This window comes from Megascapheus bottae, chromosome 12, assembly GCF_031878675.1.
Source record: "Megascapheus bottae isolate mThoBot1 chromosome 12, mThoBot2.hap1, whole genome shotgun sequence".
Lineage (NCBI taxonomy): Eukaryota > Metazoa > Chordata > Mammalia > Rodentia > Geomyidae > Megascapheus > Megascapheus bottae.
The window spans coordinates 2272780-2293286 of record NC_143520.1 but is presented as its reverse complement, the minus strand read 5'-3'; the positions used below and the strand labels follow the sequence as shown (position 1 = coordinate 2293286).

The following is a 20507-nucleotide window of genomic DNA, read 5'->3' as shown; positions in this document are numbered from 1 at the left end:
TTCTCAAGGCTAGAGCTCTACCACTTGAGCCTCAGCACCACTTCTGGCTTATTTTCTATGTATGTGGTACCGAGGAATTGGACCCGGGTCTCCATGCATGCTAGGCAAGCACTTTAACCACTAGGCCAAACTCCCGGCCCGTAATTGTTGTTCTTAAAGTAGTATGTTATTTCTCATCTCTTGTTGTCCCTTGGTTATTCTCATATTGTTACAGTATCTTACCTTGTTATCCGGTATATTATATATATATATATATGTTTATTTGTTTATTTGAAATAGGGGAAGGGAAGAGGTGGGGGAGTGAAATGGGGACAATGTTTGTGAAGTAATGCACTTTCTATCTAGCGAATATAATGTAACCCTTCTATTAATTACAATTTAAAAAAGAAAAAAGAAAAGAAAATATTTTAAAATTTCAAAGAGAGAGGGATTAGATCATGTATTTGACTTAAGAACTTAAAATAATACTATTCCTAATAATAAAATGTCATAATTATATACTAGGATTGGAATAGAGCTAGCTTACTTGAAATTCTTGCTTTTTTGAAAAAAATATAAACACATCAGAGGTCATGTATTTACTATTATTGCAGATAACTAATCACTGTCTGGTTAACTAATCGCATTTCTTTGTAGGACCTTGATCAGAACTTGAACTCAATGCCTGCACACTGTCACTCATTGGCTGGAGGCACACCCCAATGCCTAACATTTTCAATTAAAAGTGGTCAGCATCTGAAATCTGGGAAACTGGAAAGGAGAAAGCACTTGAAAAGGTTAGGGCAGCCAGATAAGAAAAGATGCCGAGTCTTGGAGAGTGTGTGGTGTGGGGAAGGCAGGGAAACCTATGCTCTTTTAATACAATTATAAATAAACCAATTCTAAAGTTCAGATATTTAAACAGACAAGAATGGTATGAATTTTAAAGCAATTCTCACTCAAGAAAAGCTACTATTATGTTTCTGTCACAGCTGGAATGCTTGCAACTACTTGTAACTCTTGACTGTCCATGGAGAACTCTGCAGAGACTAGACTCATTGTTCAATTGATATTATTATAACTAATTCTTGGACAAGCTAAGCCCAAATTTTAATAGAGAATTTTGAGAAAAGGAGATTAAATCTAAATGAATTATTTACAGTGTTTTCATTTCATTTTTAGCAGAAAAGAGTTTTGTTATTAATATCATGTGCTATGTGCATATGCATATGTGTGTGTTTACGTGTGTATGTGGAGGGATGTGTAAAATCTTTTATTCTTAAAACTGGAATAAAGACTACAACTCCCAGACTCCCTTGCAACTGACTCTGACCTTGAAACTAATGTTCTGGCCAATAGAATACAAGCTTTTAAGACCCTTCTTTAGGAGAGGGCTGTTTTTCCTTCTGCCAGTTCTCCCCTACCTCCTTCATATTGACAGAAGTAACAAGGGTATACCTGAGTACTGTTCTTGGTCTTCCTTCAAGGCTAGATCTCTACCACTTCAGCCAATACGCCTGTTACGTCAGCTACACAGCAGGCAAAGGTAGGAGGAACGGCTGGCTTTATTTGAAAAGTAACTAAAACAATAAGGAAGCAAGCCATGGTTTATATAGTAGAGTACTTGTCTAGCAAGCTTCAGACCACAAATTCAAACTCTAGTACCACCAAAGGAAAAACAGCACAAAAATTTTTAAGCTTTTTCAAAATTTGCTATTGTGTGATTTGGATGTTTTTGTGGTGGTAGGCATCGTGCATGCTTACATGCACTATGATGTTGAGTTACATTCCCAGCCCAGTGCAATTGTTTAAACAGTTTATAGGATTTTTTGCTTTTTATATTTTTGTTTTTGCAGATAGGTGGATGATGTAAGGATCAAAATGCATTGTACTCATAAATTGGTATGTTGAATTGAAACATCTTTGTACAACTACTGAAAGATAATTTTTAAAAACTGAGTATAACCCCAAAGCGTCCATAAATTAAAGAAACAGGATTGTGATGTCCATAAGTTCCAGGAACTGACCTGTCTGTGTTAAAATTCACATAGCATTTGTTTTTCAAGCCATCAAACTATTCAGACAGCTGAATAGAACTCAACCATCGTGGGAAGTTCCCGTCAGCTCCCATTACCCTGGAATGTCCCTAACCCCCACCTTATCTTACTCAAACATCTGGTTGCTTTTGCCTTTATAAGCCTTGTGAAATTTCAGCTTGGGGCTTCCTCCTAAGCTCCGCTTTGTCAGTGTGCAGGAGGAAGCCCGAGCTGCAGCCTGCCTGAATAAAGCCTTGCCTTTGCAAAAAAAACAAAAACAAAAAAAACAAAAAACTGAGTATAAGTTCACAGAACCTATAATTAAAATTTAAAAAAGAGGGCCAGGAGGGTGGCCTAGTGGTAGAGTGCTTGCCTCGCATGCATGAAGCCCCAGGTTCCATTTCTCAGTTCCACATACACAGAAAAAGCTGGAAGTGGTGCTGAGGCTCAAGTGTAGAACACTAGCCCTGAGAAAGCCCAAGGACAGTGCTCAAGCCTTGAGTTCAAGCCAGGACAGGCAGAAAAGAAAAAAAAAAAGAACAAGAAAGCAAGAAAGAAAAAGAAAAAAAGGAATAATGGGCCAGTGTAATGGCACATGTGTGTATTCCCAAGATTCAAGAGACAGAAGCAAGAGAATCAATGTTGAGGCCAGACTGTATTACATAGTGAAATCTTGCCTCAAAAGGGGGTGGAGGGGAGAGATCATAATCATGTGCTAATATGGCATAATATGGCATAATCATTAAGAAGCCAACTTTTTGAGCATCTTCAGAACTGTGAAAAGTGTCCCTTTGCTGATCGGTTCAGCATGTTAGATGACATGGTAGCTTTTGTAACTCATGCTTTAGCAGGACAAAACAAAAGAACTCTTGTTTCCATTTCTTGACCCTCATTTTGATAAGCACCATTTTATATGATCATATGAACATAGGTATTAAGCTGTTGTGATCCTCTGCTAAGAATATCCTAGACAAAATCTAGTTATTACAAATGAGGAAACCATGGAGCCTATGTTTCTTTGGGTCTGGCTTGCTTTGCTTAATATAAATCTTTCTAAGTCTTTCCATTTCCTTACACATGAGGCAATGTCATTCTTTCTGATGGAAGCATAGAATTCCATTGTGTATATATTTTCTTGATCTAATCATGTACTGAGTGGCATTTGGGTTGGTTCTATATCTTAGCTAGGGTAAATAGTGCTGCAATGAATATAGTTCTGGTAGTAGCTTTAGTGTGGCCTTGTTTGGATTCTTTGAGTAAATGCCCAGGAGTGGAATTGTTGGGTCATAGGGGAGTTCTATGTTCAGTCAGTCCTTAGAGGAACCTTCTTACTGCTTTCCATAATGCTGAATAAGTTTATGTTCTCACTAACAGTGTAGTAGCAGTCCCTTTTGACCACATCCTTGCTAAAAATCTGTTGTTATTAGTTTTCTTGATAATGGCTATTCTAACTGGTGTGAGGTGGAATCTTAATATTTCTTTGACTTCTTTTCTGTCCAGAGATGCTGAACATTTCCTCATTTATTTCTTCTTCAGAGAAGTCTCTCTTTAAGTGTTTAAGCCCATTTATTAATGGGGTTGTTTCTTTATTTGGGGCAGGGGTTAATTTTTTGATATTTTAGATATGAGACCTTTGTCTGGTGTATAGCTAGTAAAGGTCTTCTCCCAATCTGTAGCCTTTCTATTTATCTTGCTATTTATGTCCTTTGCCATGCAGAACTCTGCAGTTTAATGCAATCACACTTATCCAGCCTTCCTTTGATTTGTTGTGTTTCTGGATCTCTTAACTCCTTTTGTATGTGTGTCAGTCCTAGAGATTGAATTCAGGGCCTGGACACTGTTTCAGAGCTTCTTTTGCTCAAGGATAGAGCTCAATCACTTTGAGCCACAACTATACTTTTAGGTTTTTGGTGGTTAGTTGGCAATAAGAGTTTCACCCTTTCCCAGTTGGCAATAAGAGTTTCACACTTTCCCGCCTATGAAGGCTTTGAATTGCAATCCTTAGATCTCAGCCTCCCCAATAGCTAGGATTACAGGCATAAGCCACCACCGCCTGCTCCTGGCTGGACTCTTACTGACATTTTCCCAAATTAAATATAAAGACTTCTAATTTGTCTATAATCTAAGCCAGTATTCTCTTATTCATGCCATGATTATGAATAAAATAATTTCTCAGAAGCAACGGGGCTTATTCATTCAAAGACAACAACTACTTTTAGTTCTTTGAGAAAGGTGTCATTTTCACATTTCCTCGTTGTCGTTTTAACAACATTTTTGAAAGAAGATACTGTAAGAATAAGTATTAAAGTGACACTCCAGACCAAGTTAAAGAGGAAAATTTGTTACCAGTAGTTAACAGCATATCTCTTTATGGAACAGAGCCTTAGATACCAGCGTGTGATTCCATGACTCCTAGTAGTGCTTCCTAAATCTTGATGCTTTTGAGCAGCCTATCAGGAATGCGCCCTGCGCTCTTACCACTGTGTCACACAGTGCAAAGAGAGAAAGGTAAACCACCTGTTTCTTCTTTGTAATTCTTCTTAAGAACTCACAGGTGGGCCGGGAGTTTGGCCTAGTGGTTAAAGTGCTTGCCTAGCATGCATGAAGACCCGGGTTCGATTCCTCAGTACCACATACATAGAAAAAAGCTGGAAATAGGGCTGAGGCTCAAGTGGTAGAGCTCTAGCCTTGAGAAAGTCCAAGGACAGTGCTCAGGCCCTGAGCTCAAGCCCAGGACTGGCAAAAAAAAAAAAAAAAAAGAACTCACAGGTATGAAGACACAGGCTTTATACAATCTGCCCTGACTTCAATAATTCTTACCCCTTGTTTGTTCAAATCACTTTAATGCCAGACAAGACAGAATGATGAACTAGAAATCTGATTATATGAAAAACTTTCAGAGTGCTCTAGAGATGTGATCAGATAATATCCAATAATATAATAAAATCGTTACTCTCTTAAGAAAAATAAAGATGCGTATTTATTGCTACTCCTGCCTATAGCTTCAAATCAGTTAACTTGTTTTATTGATAAGCCTAATTAGCATGATCCGTCTTATTTCTGTTTAGTAAATTTTAGTTTAAATATAAAAGTCTTTGTAAAAAAAGCTGCAATAAAATAGATATTAACCTTTATAATTTTTGTGTCGTTCATGAAGTCAAATACCTTCTCTTTCTATAGCACACACAAAAAATCCAAATTTTATCTTCTTTATTTCTTTACAGCATGCAAAGTAAAAGAGGTTCTCAAAATTTAGAACAACAAGACATTTTAGAAAACAAGCACTATTAAGATTGGGATGGGATATGTAGCTCAGTGGCAAAGCACTTGCCTAACAAGTGCAACATCCCGAAATGCGATCCTAGACCAAAAAGGAAAAAAAATGATTTATAAACAAAATGAAACAGAAACATTAAATTTTGAAACAATTTGTTCTCTTTGTACAGCTATTTAATTTTTAAAAGTTTAAGGGGAAAAAGAATCGAAAAAATGCTTTGCATAGAAGAGTACTTTGAGGGGCCAGGAGTTTGGCCTAGTGGTTAAAGTGCTTGCCTAGCATGCATGAAGACCCGGGTTCGATTCCTCAGTACCACATACATAGATAAAAGCCAGAAATGGTGCTGAGGCTCAAGCGGTAGAGCTCTAGCCTTGAGAAAGTCCAAGGACAGTGCTCAGGCCCTGAGCTCAAGCCCAGGACTGGCAAAAAAAAAAAAAAAAAGAAGAGTACTTTGATATGTTGCTGTAACTTGCAGAGATCAATTTGAACATATTTATCAAGAACATTGAAATTATTCTTCCCTTGTAAAATAATCAATGCGCACTTAATACATTTGAAATTCCATTCCTAGGAAGAGTAGGAGGATTTTTCAGCAAGGGTGAACAGCTATGAGTATGACACTCACAAATCAAAAAGATCATTTGAAAGGAATTTACTCAGAACTATATAAAAGACCTATCTCTTCTTCCCCATCTCTCTAAATCTTGGAGCAGAGAGAATTTCATGTCATTGAGAGCTTTGGTGTGATGGATAGCTACCAGAACTGACAAATTAGCTTTTCTGAAAGGACTGAGTAGAATCAGCAATGCTTTCTCCATGATGTATTTTTTCCTGGCCACTCCTTTTTAAAGGTCACAGTGGCGTTCCTGCTTCCTGGCATTAGAACTTAAGTAGAGAGATGCAGCAGTTATGTGTAGAATGAGCACTTAAAAACCAACAGAAAGGAGTTTTCTACCAATATGAAAATTCTCCAATCTGTCTTCAATTAGAAAAATTAGAACATTTTAAGCTTCATGGAAATGTAATCAACTGTAAGAGAAAAGAATAAGAATACTAAAATATTGACAGGAGCACTACTTGGTTGGAATAGTTTTCAAACTCCTTTATCTATCTAGAAAGAATAACTCAAGTATTTTTCTAGAGTATTTTCTCAAAATAGGGCAAGTAGCAAATTTATAAAATATAACTTCAAAGCTAAAAGAGATGGGGGGATTGTTTGTTCTCTTCATTTTATAGACAAAAAAGAAAAAGCCCAGAAAGGATCATGAAAGGTAAGAAGTTAAAAGTTGCGAAAGTAGGGCCGGGAGTTTGGCCTAGTGGTAGAGGGCTTGCCTAGCATGCACGAAGACCCGGGTTCAATTCCTTGGTACCACATACTTGGAAAAGGCCGGAAGTGGTGCTGAGGCTCAAGTGGTAGAGCTCCAGCCTTGAGAGAAATCCAAGGACATTGCTCAGAGCCTGAGCTCAAGCCAGGACTGACAAAAAAAAAAAAAAGTTGTGAAAGTATAGATAATCACAAAATAAAACTCAGGGCCCATGAAACGCTGAGTTTACTGCAATGATTTTCAACACATATAGCTATATTTTCTCTGCAGGGTTGGATATGCTGTTGTTGTCTCTCAGTTAAGGAATAGATGAAGGGTTTTCATTTTTGTTTTTTTCCCCAAAATTGTTCGCTGCCACAATGGAAATCTACCAAAAAAAAAAAAAAAAAAAAAAAAGAAAGAAATGGGTATTAGACTATTCTGGGACCATTGTTCTGGAGTGAATTTATCTTAGAGCTAGTTACCATGGTGATGAGCACATGGTGTGTTACTCTACAGCTGGCAGGTTGGAATCTTCTATGCTGCTGAGATATAAATAGCTGAACATACACACAGATTCACAGGAATGCAGGCACATATGGACACTGAAGTTATGTCCTTCTTATTTTGTAAAGTAATAATAATAACATTTCATGTAGCACCAATTCCTGGTGGTAGAAGAGTCAGCAAAATTCTGGAAGTTTCAAACAGTAATATTGTATGATGGCATCAAAACCACTTGTAAAAACATCAAATAGTCTGAATCAAGTTAGAAAGTTAATAATACACTTGATATATAAAATAAATTATTGAAGACATACTTTTAGCTTTCATATCTCTTAAAATACAAAAATAATAAAGTAAAAAGAAATCAGAAAACATATTATCAAAAGTTATTTTCTTTCCCTCCAAACATCAATAATATGAAGCATAGCTATTTGTCTATGCCCTGGAAACTCTCTTTTTCTCCCTTTTTATGTTTACCTAGCTATGATGTTTGGTTGATTGTTTGCTTTTAAGATACTACCTTTTTTCTGTTACGCATTAGTAGCTAACACATGTAACCTTACCTACACTGGAAGCTGAGATCTGAGGATTACAATTTGAAGCCAGACTGGGCAGTAAAGTCTGAGAGACTCTTATCTCTAATAAATTCCTCCTCCTCTAAAAATAAAGCCAGAAGTAGAGCTCTGGTTCAAGTGTAGGATGACAGCCTTGGGTGAAAGAAGCTCAAGGACATCGCCTATTTCCTGAGTTCAAGCTCCATGACTGGCAAGGAAAAAAAAATCCTGTCCTGGCATTGTCATTTTCTTCAAGAAGCAAACATTTTTTTTTTGCTTTTTTTAATTGTAGGGATAATGTAATTGTAGGGATTACAGTTACATTCGTCAGGTAGTAGGTGCATTAAGGGAGCAAACATTTTTAATATGTTTGAAATCTCATGCCATTTGTAGGAGCTCACAGAGGATTGATTTTTCTTATTTTGCCATTAACATTTACATTACGTAATGGTACTTAAATTTTTTCAAACAAAACAAGAAGAGATTGTAAAACTGAATACCTGTTTATCCATCATCCAACTTCAATATTTGTCAAGATATTGTCAATAATTCTGTTCGTCTTTTATGTTTTAATTTTTAGTTTTTTTTTTCCAGACCTGGGGCTTGAACTCAGGTCCTTTTGCTCAAGGCTAGCACTCTAGCACTTGAGCCACAGTACCACTTTTGCCGTTTTCTGTTTATGTGGTACTGAGGAATCAAACCTAGGGCTTCATGAATGCTAGGCTAGCACTCTGCTACTAAGCCACATTCCCGACCTTTTATTATTATTATTGTTGTTGTTGTTGTTATTTTAAATAGTTGTACAAGCAGGTTTCAATTCAACATGTCAGATTATGAACACAATGCATCTTCAATAATGTCTGTTTATTTTCTAACTCTCTTTCTCCCATCATTTCAAGCCAAATGGAAAGTATCGTGATAAATATGCATTTGAACAATTACAGGTAATGGGGAAATTTTATTTAAGTTGGAGTTTTTCTTCTTTTATGGCAATCTTCAAACATTTTATTACATATAAAGTATAATATAAAGTATGAATTTCAGTAGTACAATAATGACTAGAATGCAAATACTAATGACACTACTTCTAACATGTGAATAATTTAATATTTATTTTTCAAGACTATATAAGTATATATGTATTTAAAAGTAAATTTTAAAAAAGACATGCATTTTGACTTGTTTTATATGAACATAAGAATTCTAACACTGAGCAAATCTCAAGTGAAGTCTTGCCAAAAATGGCTCTGTATTAATCTTTGATACAAAACAGGTACACAAAACTTGTATAGTTGCTCATAGAAACAGAATGTTCCATAGCTATCAAGCAACCATCAGTACTGACATGTATCTAAGTAAAACATAAGCTCATCATCAAAAAAAAAGAATTGTACAATAAATGAACAACAAATAGTTTTTGCTTTATCTTAACATATTTAACCAATAATGAAACACTGTGTTTACTAAGGAGTGCACAATCATAACTATAAAACAGCACATCATTTTTCACAAACTTTTCAAAGAAAAAAATCATAGGCATTAGAACTCAATAGTAAAAGTTATTTCTTAAATATATGAAGTCCTAGATTCACTCTCTAGCACTGAACAATAATGGTCCTTAATATTTGTTGGCATTTTCTAACTGAAGCATTTAGAGCTGGGATAAATTCTTCAGTGAAAATCAATATAATACAAAGATGTTATTCACAAAATATTAATAATATTTGTTCTCTTTCACCTCAGTACTATTGCCACAGTGTTTTCTATAATTTTATAACTGAAAAATTTGTGAGAAGTCTATTTTCTATCCAAACACATTGATCTAATATTCTTTTGGAGGAGGTGGGGGAGGGTCATGGGCTGGAACTCTGGGCCTGGAAGCTGTCCTTGAGCTTGAGCACTTCAGCTCAAGGCTATCACTCCAGGGCTAGTGCGGTACCCTTGAGCCAAGCCCCACTTCTCATTTTCTAGAGGTTAATTGGAGACAAGAGTCTCAGGTTCTTTAGTGCCCAGACTGGCTTTGAACCTTGATCTTGAGATCTCAGCCTCCTGAGTAGCTATGATTACATGTGTGAGCCACTGTGCCCAGCTTGATCTAATATTCATTGTTCAATGTTAATGCATTTTTTTTGTATCAATGCCTTAACTATTTCATCCAAATCTTTTTTTTTGCCAGTCCTGAGCTTGAGCTCAGGGCCTGAGCACTCTACCACTAGGCCAAACTCCTGGCCCCTCATCCAAATCTTTAAAGTTCTGGGTTTTAAATCTTTTGTCAGGAAGTGAAAAATTTCTTTTCATAGAATTCAAGAAAGACACAGGGCACATCTAATCATCAGAGAATTATATCTATAGTGATATTTCCAGAGAAATATACAATGCTTTCAGAGAATTTACAAAGGAAAAAAATTAATAAAATTCAATTGAGGGCTGGGAGTTTGGCCTAGTGGTAGAGTGCTTGCCTAGCATGCACGAAGACCTGGGTTCAATTCCTCGGTACCACATGCATAGAAAAAAGCCAGAAGTGGTGCTGTGGCTCAAGTGGTAGAGTTCTAGCCTTGAGAAAGTCCAAGGACAGTGCTCAGACCCTGAGCTCAAGGCCCAGGACTGGCAAAAAACAAACAAACAAAAAAAATTCAATTGAGGGCTGGGAGTTTGGCATAGTGGTAGAGTGACTGCCTAGCATGCGTGAAGACCAGGTTCAATTCCTTGGTACCACAGGCATAGAAAAAGGTGTAAGTGATGCTGTGGCTCAAGTTATAGAGCTCTAGCCTTGAGAAAGCCCAAGGACAGCGCTCAGGCCCTGAGTTAATGCCTCGGACTGGCAATAATAATAATAATAATAATAATTCAACTGAAAAAGAGAAGATCAAAGATAAAATAAAATCCATGTTTACTACATTGGACCAACTAGAGTACTGATACAAAAATAGATCTGGAAGGAACATACAGGAGCTGTTGAATTCATCTATCAGAAATGCAGAATCATGAACGGCTCCCTTATTGAACTAGATGAGCTCATGGGTGACCCAAGCATTTCTTAAACTTCTTAATCAGTGTTCTGATGTTTGTTAACACCAGATATGACATGATAATTAGTTTACTAACCATATGTCCTTCAATTGACATAAAAATACTTTTGGGTTTCAAGACTGGTTCTCTAGTAACTTTTATTTAATTCACATTATCCATTTCATTTCATATTTTAAAAAGTAATTTGGGGCTGAGAATATGGTAGAGTACTTGCCAAGCATGCATGAAGACATGAGTTCAATACTTCAGTACCACATACACAGAAAAGGATGGAAGTGGTGCTGTGGCTCAAGTGGTAGAACAATAGCCTTGAGATAAGCCCAAGAAGAGTGCTCAGGCCCTGAGTTCAAGACCCAGAACAGGCAAAAAAAGGAAAAAATAATTTGACCATATTTCTTCTCTGCTTTTTATTATCATCGTTGAGTTTTTTGTTGTTGTTATTTGAGATGAAATTTTGTTATATAGCTAAGGTTGGGCTCAAATTTATGATCCTCCTACTTCAAGCTCCCAAGTAGCTAAGATTACAGGTGTGTTCCATTGTGCTACAAGAATATTGGTCCTAGTATCTGAAATCTCAACTGAAATCTGGAAGGCTAAGTGGCTCATGCATGTAATCCTAGCTACTCAGGAAACTGAGATCTGAGGATAGCAATTCAAATTTATCTTAGGCAGGAAAGTCTGTGAGACTTGTATCTCAAATTCATTACCTACCAAAAAAAATGCTGGAAGTAGAATTGTGGTTGAGTACAAAAGCTCAGGGGCAGTGACCAGGCCCTGAATTCAAGTAGTAGTACTGGGACATAAACACAAAAAAGTCACATATATATTATTTTTTAAAGTTATTTCTTTTCTCCTTTTCCCCCCTTATGATTTATCTCCTGTTGTTACTGTGTCTGACGTTGGTACCTGGTATATTGTATGTATGTTTATTTGTTTATTTTAAATAGGGAAGGGAAGGGGAAAAACAAGATGATTGGGAGGAGGTTAGTGGAAGGAAAGTGGGAGAAAAGCATGAGAAGGGGTATCAATGTTCTAGAAGTAATGTATCCACCACCTGATGAATGTAATGTAATCCCTCCACAGTAAAATGCAATTAAGGGCTGGGAGTTTGGCCTAGTGGTAGAGTGCTTGCCTAGCATGCATGCAGACCTGGGTTTGATTCCTTGGTACCACATATACATAGAAAAAGCTGGAAATGGTGCTGTGGCTCAAGTGGTAGAGCTCTAGCCTTGAGAAAGCCCAAGGACAGTGCTCAGGCCCTGATTTCAAGGTCCTGGACTGACAAAAAATACAATGTAAAAAAGTAAAATTAAAAATGCTTAGAAAAGATAAATTGTTGGAAGAATATGGACAGATCATCATTTCTTGAGGATGACCTTGTGACAGTGAATTTCCTATCTTGACAATCACATGTGTTCTGAACTAGACCTAGTAGGCATCTATCTCTATTTCCAATTGATCATATCCCTCCAACCTCTCAAATTTCACAGCTATTTGATCCTACCACATTACCAAGGCTATTCTATTAAAAAGTGGCCAATAGAACTCATCATTTCAAGTTATCTTTTCTTAGTTCTTTGTATCAGTGACCTCTCTGAAGCTCTTCATACTTTCAGACAAGTCAAAAAAAATTCAAAAGCTGTAAGTAGAGCTGTAGCTGTAGCTTAAGCATTAGCCTTGAGGGGAAAAAACTCAGGGACAATGTCCAGGCCCTGAGTTCAAGTCCTAGGATTCACACACACACACACACACACACACACACAAAACACACGTGTGCACACACACACACCCTTTTGTTTACTTTGTATTACATTTTTCATGGTGTCTACTAATTCCTATAACTTCTTATCTGGTGAGTGTTCCTGTTTCAATATTTTCAAGTCTTCAGATTTTGTTTTAGAAGTCACTGTTCTTTGTGAATTTTGTCCAGACAAGCGCTTCTGAGAAGTTCATGCTATCTCACTCAACTACCACCTCGATATGAATGCCTTCAACCCAGAGGGCCTGGCTTTACTCTTTTGTTCATGCACTGATGAAATATTTACTGAATGCTTGCAATGGGGCATCCACTAAATAAATTAGCTGAGCTGCTCCCTAGAACAATACAGCTCACAGCAATTGTAACACTAGTGTCTAAGTTTCCCTAATTAGAAACTGCCAAGTCATCTTTAGTAACTCCAATTCTTTAATCCCTACATTCTTTGTTTTAGTAAGCTTCATTAACTATTTAAAAAGATCTTTTTGAATAATCAGTTCTTATGAGCTTCAATACAATACAGTTTGCTAAGTCCCTTGTACTTAGATTACTATTTAGCTTAATTTCTTCAATTTACATGATAAGACTTGATCATAGCATTGCTAATGTTCATAAACTTTATGTGCCCAAACATCTTTACCTAACATACACTCTTTCTATAGCTAGGAAGTATCTCCACATTTGATAATGCCTGTCCTTACACTGTGATTTTTCTTCTCATTTCTGGTCATTTTTATAGCTCTCAGAAAATAGAATCTACTTTTAATCTGATTTTATTAACTCTAAGGTATGTGTACTTTGTATGATTTACTTTAAAATCAGAATGTATTTTAAAATCAACAATATTTATCATTGTTGGACGTATTTCTTTTGGCGGTATTCAAAACAATAAATAATGATATTTTAAATTAAACAATGTATCTTTTATGCGCTTTCACATCCCTTGATGAAGTATTAAACTCATTGCAGATAACCCAAAATTGCTTATTGATTCATTTCCTGGCCATATCATTAAGAAGTACTGTCTATCTGGGCAAGGAGTTTGGCCTAATTGTAGAGTGCTTACCTAGCATGCACAAAGACCTGGGCTCTATTCCTTGGTATCACATACACAGAAAAAAAAAAGCTAGAAGTGGTGCTGTGGCTCAAGTGCCAGAACTCTAGCCTTGAGGGGAAAAAAAGCCCAAGGAGAGTGCTCAGGCCCTGAGTTCAAGCCCCAGGACTGGCAAAAAAAAAAAGTACTGTATATCTAATCACTATCTAATATATCACTAATTTCAAAAGCAAATTTTAAAATGACTTGTTTTTTGACAGAAATTAGAAAAAATGAAAAATATTTGACAACTATAGAAATCTCCTTTTTAAGTATATATATATATATATATATATATATATAGAATGTATACCACAAAAGCTGGAATTATAAAATTCCAAATTATATCTTGACTTTATGGCTCTAACTTTTAAAAATATTTTATTTCTAGGCAATGAAAGGTTCTTAAAAATCACCAGAGACTTGAAAATAATTAGTACTAGGAAGGAAATTCAGAAGCATTCTGCTTCATTTGATGGTAACATTATAACATAAATAAGAAAAATCATGCTTGGATAACAAAAAAACCTGTTGTGTAATCAAAATGTTCAATTAACAAATTTATATATGAAGCATTTTGTTCATAAAGAAAATTTATATTCAAATTATGTTTAATTGAACTATACCTTATGTAAATGTCTTTAAAGAATCACAGAGGTAGCAGGTACAACAATAACAAAAGGAATTTTTTTCCTTTATGTTCATTTCAAGCTGTACCTGCATGTTCCTAGTGAATTACATAATTAAGGTTATAATTCATACCAGAAACTGTAATGTAAAGTGGGAAGGTTGTAGGTTACAGTATTTATAAATCTTTTTACCCATATAAGTCATATCTAAATTAATGAAGGTGATATATTTCCATTGCAGATTTTATAATGTAATATGTCAGAAACTATAGTGTCATGGGAAAACAAAAGGTCTCTGAAGCCAAAATACCTGAGACTGAACACATGATAGCACTTTGGATGCTAGTAACCATCTGAGAGTTACATTCGTTATATGGGGATGAGAAGCAATACGTGGGCAATGTCTAGGATTTTCATTTCTGGGTTGATATTTCATGTCTGTGTACTTGACACAGACCCTCGACATCTGTTAGGAGGGTGCAAGAACGTACTCTCAGTATATTCTCTTTACATTTTCACCTTCTCTTCAGACCCAGGCCCCTTAAGCCTTTTAAAACAAATGTCTCTCTTCCAGAGCAATCCCTTGCAGATCATGGTTCTGCAGACCTAATGCCTCCCTCATTGGTGCAATGTGATCCTTGTGCTCTAGCTTGGGTCTCATGATACTTTACATCTCCTTTCTTTTTTGCCAGCACTCAAGCCTGAGAGTGATGTTTCTAGACTCTTTTTTTGAAAAATATGTTATTCCCTTACTGAAAAGTCTTTTCAGTAACCTATATGAGGCAGTATTATATATTGAATCAAGACCTGGAATTGCAAAGGCGTTTCATTAGGCAAATCAGAATATTTCTCTAGATGATTCATCTTCTACAAAATGCTGCATTCAGTTGGGTAGGGTTTAAAATCAGTGTTTTCACATCCAGGGATACTGCAGTCACTTTCCCTCCTCCTTCCTCCCTCCCTCCCTCCCTCCCTTCCTCCTTTTCTCCCTCTCTTCCTTTCTTCTTTCCTCCTCCTTCCTCCCCCTTTTTCCTCCTCCTCTTCTTCCTCTTGGAGCTCAAATTCAGGGCCTGGGCACTGTCTCTGAGCTTCTTTTGCTCAAGGTTAGCACTCTACTACTAGAGCCCTAGCACCAATTTCAGCCCTTTTTGCTTATGTGGTACTCAGGAATTGAACCCAGGGCTTCATGCATGCTAGGCAAGTACTCTACCACTAATTCACATTCCCAGCCACAAAGTTACTTAGATTCAAATCAAGTGCTCCTTTCTATAAAAGAGGAGTGAATAATAGCTGCTTGAATCAGATAGTTACTGTATACTGGTGGGACAGACATAGCATCTGTTTTTACTGAAAAGCCCTTTATTTTTTTTTTATTTTTTTAGCCTCTTTTTTAATTTTTTTTATTGTAATTAGTAAAAGGGTTACATGATATTTGCCAGATAGAAGGTGCATTAATTCACATACATTGATACCCTTCACATGTCTTGGTCCCCATTACCCCCCCCTGAAAAGCCCTTTAATCTGGTCTGGGTGCTCAATTCTCTTCTTCCTGCCTTTCTCCCTTCCTTCCTTTCTTATTTTATGTCTTACTTACTTTCCTTCTCTTTCTAGTCCTGGGGCTTGCACTCAGGGCCTGGGTGCTGTCCTTGAGCCTTTTGGTGCTCAAGGCTAGTGCTTTACCATTTGAGCCACAGCACCAGTAAGGCTTTTTAAAATAGTTGATTAGAGGTAAGAGTCTCCAGGGGACTTTTCTGCCCCATCTGGCTTCAAACTGCTATCCTCAGCTCTCAGCCTCCTCAGTAATTAGGATGCAGGCACGAGCCACTGGTGCCTGGCTTCAGTTTTCATTTTACTCCACACTCGGCAACATATGGCATAGTTGATCACACTGTCTACCGCGGGGCGGGGCGGGGCGGGGCGGCGGGGCGGGGCGGGGCGGCGGGGCGGGGCGGGGCGGCGGGGCGGGGCGGGGCGGCGGGGCGGCGGGGCGGGGCGGCGGGGCGGGGCGGGGCGGCGGGGCGGGGCGGGGAGGCGGGGCGGGGCGGCGGGGCGGGGCGGGGCGGGGAGGCGTGGCGGGGCGGGCAGGCGGAGGAAAACGCAGTTTCCCGTCCCGAGGAGGAGGGAGCGTCATCCAATCAGCGCCCGCTTCACAGCGGCCAATCAAAGCTCGCCTTGCACTGCGGCTCTGGGAAGCCGAGCCGGGCGCTGCGGTCCCGGGCGCTGCGGTCCCCGGCCGCGCGCGCGTCCCCGGGGCTGAGCTGCGTGTCCGGCGCGGTTAGGGCGGTGCAGTTCAACCCCTCGCTGTGCCGGTCATCGCCCCGTGCGATGCACTCTCTTAACCAGGAAATTAAAGCGTTCTCCCGGAAGGACCTCAGGAAGCAGTGCACCAGGGTGACCACGCCAACGGGAAGGCAAATCCTAGAAACGCGGAGCGATGCCGGGATCCTCGTGGTGGCAGAGGCGGAGCCCAGCGGCGGGGGTGGCTGCGGTTACGTGCAGGACCCCAGCCTGGACCTGCAGGTCGGCGTGGTCAAGCCCTGGCTGCTTCTGGGTGAGTTATTCCCGCCTGCACCTCGGGGGCTGCGTCCCGTGTCTAGACGGCTGCCGCCCAGCCCCCCCCCTGCCGCGGCCGGAGCACCTGCGGACAGCCGTGCGCGTCCCCGCTCGGGTGTGGACCCCACACACGCCATCTGCAAACCCTCCACCCACCTCTCAGAGCAGCGCTGGGCCCAGCGCCTGCCGAGCGGGGTCACTTGTCCCCTGCATGCCGCCCGTCCGCAGGGCCGGCGTGGCTCTGCTCCCGCGGTGCAACCGCCCGCGAGCCTGCGCGCCCCCCACCTCCGGGCTTCGTGGTTAATTGGACGCAAGAGCCTGGCCTGCTGGTTAAAGCGCTTGCCTGGCATGCATGAAGACCCGGGTTCGAGTCCTCGGCAGCCGGAGGTGGTGCCGCGGCCCACGTGGGAGAGCTCCAGCCTTGAGGAAGCCCAGGGACAGCGCTCAGGCCCGGGACGTAGTTATCACTTAACGTTTACAAAATCACAGAAAATAATATCGGAAACAGTTGTGTGTGCATTATCCAACTTTAAAAATGGAGTAGTTTGATAGGCTCGCTCTTAAGTAAAGCTGAACTTAGGCTTAGTTAGCAAGCTGTGAGCCTGGTGGTATTAAGATAATATTAGAAAGTGAACTTCCTGGCCTTCAGCTACAAAATCGTGAGATAGAAACCAATGGGTAGCCTGGGGCCGTGGCTCACGCCTGTAATCGCAGCTGCTCAGGAGGCTGACATCGGAGGATCAAGGTTCAAAGCCAGCCTGGGCACTGAAGTCCTGAGGCTCTTATCTCCAACGAACCAGCAGAAAACCAAAAGTGGTGTTGTGGCTCAAGGGATAGGGCTGTAGAGCCCAGGGACAATGCCCAGGCCCGGAGTTCAAGTCCCACAATGGACAAAAACAATAACAACAAGAACAAACAAAAAGAACTAATGGTTGATGCTAGCTCACACCTCTAATCCTAGCTACTGAGAGGCTGAGACCTGAGGACTACAATTTGATGCTAGCCAGCTTAGAAAGGTCTCTAAGACTTTTATCTCCAGTTAACTGGCCAAAAGCAGGAAAGAGAGATGTGGCGGAGGAGGTAGAGCCCCACACTTGAACAAAAAAGCAAAGGCCCTGAGTTCAAACCCCAGTCCCAGTACAAAACCATTTAATAACCAAAGCTGGCTGATTTTCTTAGAAAATCAGAAAAACATGGTTTACGAGACTGAAACCCAAATCAGGAAAGTAAAATACTTAACATCTTGAAATAGATTGTCTTTATTTTTTGAGTTGTCAACCTTGAGTTATTTAAGCTATTCTCTGAGATGAGAATTTGCTTATCAGTTAGGGCCAGTTTCCAAGTGTGGGAGATCTGGAAAGATAACTTCAACAGAAAGAGGAGAAATGGTGCATGGAGCGTGCGTGGATCATCCTGCAGATCTCTAAGCTGCCGAGTGTTCCCAGACCAGCTGGTGCTAAGTCAGGTTGTGGGCGTGTGACTTTCTTATTATTCCTTTTTTAAGTTAGGAAATAAAGAAGTGTTCATTATTAAAAGTACAAATGAAAGCAAGGCACCTGTGGCTCAGGCCATAATCCTAGACATTTAAGAGACAGAGTTGAGAATCCCAGTTCCAAGCCAGCCAGCCAGGGAAGTCTGTGATAGATATTGTTATCCAATTAACCATGGGGGCAGGGGGTGGTGAGGGTAAGCCAGAAGTGGAGCTGTGGCTGGAAGGGTAGAGTTTTGGCCTTGAGAGAACAAATAAATAGCTCAGGGACAGTACCCTAGCCCTAAGTTCAAGGCCAAGGACTGACAACAGAAGTGAGTTTAAAGAAGAAAAAAAATTACCCGAGACTCTGCAGTTAACCTTGTGTTCTGTATTATTCCAGGCTATTCTTAAGCATATACATAGTTTTGGCTTTTACATTAAAAAAAGTATAATGGTCTTTTATAACTGATTTATATGACCTAATATATTAAGAACAAATATTGATACCATAAATATTTTTCATTTCTTATTTCTAATGGTTCTGAAGGCTGTATATATTTATTTCATTATATAATTGTATTGCTTTAAAAATAACCTTTATTTAACATGTCAATTAAAGAAACAAACTGTTAAGCAGTTCAGTTGCACATGACTGTCCAGATCTTCATGTATACCTACTAATCTGTACTACTTTTTGTTTAACTCAGCTATAGTAGGATTTGTATGCTTACGCGTGTGTGTGTGGGGGGAGAGAGAGAGAGAGAGAGAGAAAGAGAGAAAAAGGAGAGAAAGAGAGGGGGGAGGGAGAAAGAAAATATGTGTGTATGTGTATATACCTATCCTGGGGCTTGAGTTCAGAGTCTGGGCGCTGTCCCTGAGCAGCTTTTGCTGAAGGCTAGTACTCTACCACTTGAGCCACAGCTCTACTTCTGACTTATTTGGTTGTTAGTGTAGAAAAGAGTCTCGGCTGCATTGAAACCACAGTTCTCAGATCTCAGCCTCCTGAGGAGCTAGAATTATAGGTGTGAACCACTAACACCCAGCTATCCTGGGTTTTAATTCCTTTTTGGTTGTTTTGTTTCTGTTTGTTGTGATTCAAGCAATAGTATGATAAAGTTCATACAGCTAATCATTGTGACAGCTGTAAGTTTTACAGCACATTCTTAGATGGGGAAACCCGAAAGCATGTGTAGGAGGAGTACTAATGTTTCATGAAGAATAATGTCGATCACTACGAAGAGGTCTTCACAAGTTGTTATATGTATATGTATATATATACACATGTATCTTCAACAGAATTGTTGAATACATTAAATCAAAAGTGAGATGATTATATTTGTATTCAATTTGTATTTCTTATAGGGTCACAAGATGCTGCTCATGATCTGGATATACTGAGAAAGTACAAGGTAAAAATGCTTCAAGCCCAGCACTACCTTTTTTTTTTTTTTGCCAGTCCTGGGCTTGAGCTCAGGGGTGAGCACTGTCCTTGGATTTTTTCAAGGCTAGAACCCTAACATGAACCACAGCGCCACTTACAGCTTTTTCTATGTGTGTGGTACCAAGGAATCGAACCTGGGTCTTCGTGCATGCTAGGCAAGCACTCTAACACTAGGCCAAACTCCCGGCCCTAACACTACCTTTAAGAGATATTTCAATTTTTATATTTACGTAGGGAAACTCCTTTGTATACCTAATAAAAATGTGAGAAAAAGGCAAAGAAAAAAGCCGTGGTCCATCTTTCAAATACTTGATTGTTACTCTTTTGACTACTGTTATTAAAAAGTTATTACATCTATGGCCAGAGCATAGCCTAGAGGTAGAGTCCTTGTCCAGCATGCGTGAAGCCCTAGGTTCAATTCCTTGGTACTGTATATGCAGAAAAAGCCAGGAATGGCACTGTGGCTCAAGTGGCAGAGTGACAGCCTTGAGCAAAAAATGTCCGAGGACAGTGTCCAGGTCCTGAGTTCAAGCCCCAGAAGTGGGAAAAAAATTGATTTTAACTAATAGAACATATGTGGATCAATAATCCATCTTTTCAATTTTACATTTTCCCCAATCTATTTGTATAATCCCATAAATTTAGCCCAGGAAGTGTATCTTTTTTGATTCTGCTTAAGTATTTCTTTTGTGTATGAGAGACTTTCTCTCATCTCTGCTTGTCAAAGATCTAGCCATGCCTTAAGTCCCAATTCATGTACCATTTCTTTTCTGTTAATGTTTCCTCCCACTGTCTGCATGCAAATGATGTGATTTATTCCTCATTTACATTATTTACTGAGAAAGATTTTTTGTACTATCATTGTGTCAAGAAGTAT

The 20507-nt window shown here is 39.3% G+C and overlaps 1 protein-coding gene across 2 annotated transcripts in view; it reads left to right on the top strand.

The window, feature by feature from the left end:
- Window positions 1-517: 517 nt before the first annotated feature.
- Window positions 518-20507, top strand: part of Dusp19 (dual specificity phosphatase 19) — a 33547-nt gene continuing 13557 nt past the window's right edge. Inside the window, exons 1-3 of one of the 2 annotated variants that reach the window (XM_090342511.1) lie at window positions 518-1525; window positions 16541-16716; window positions 19552-19598. In XM_090342511.1, the coding sequence (XP_090198637.1) occupies window positions 1323-1525; window positions 16541-16716; window positions 19552-19598 (426 nt within the window). In that variant the 5' untranslated portion in view covers window positions 518-1322. Of the gene's footprint in view, window positions 1526-16456; window positions 16717-19551; window positions 19599-20507 lie in introns of those variants that run through there. The other variant, XM_090342512.1, reaches the window with a different exon arrangement.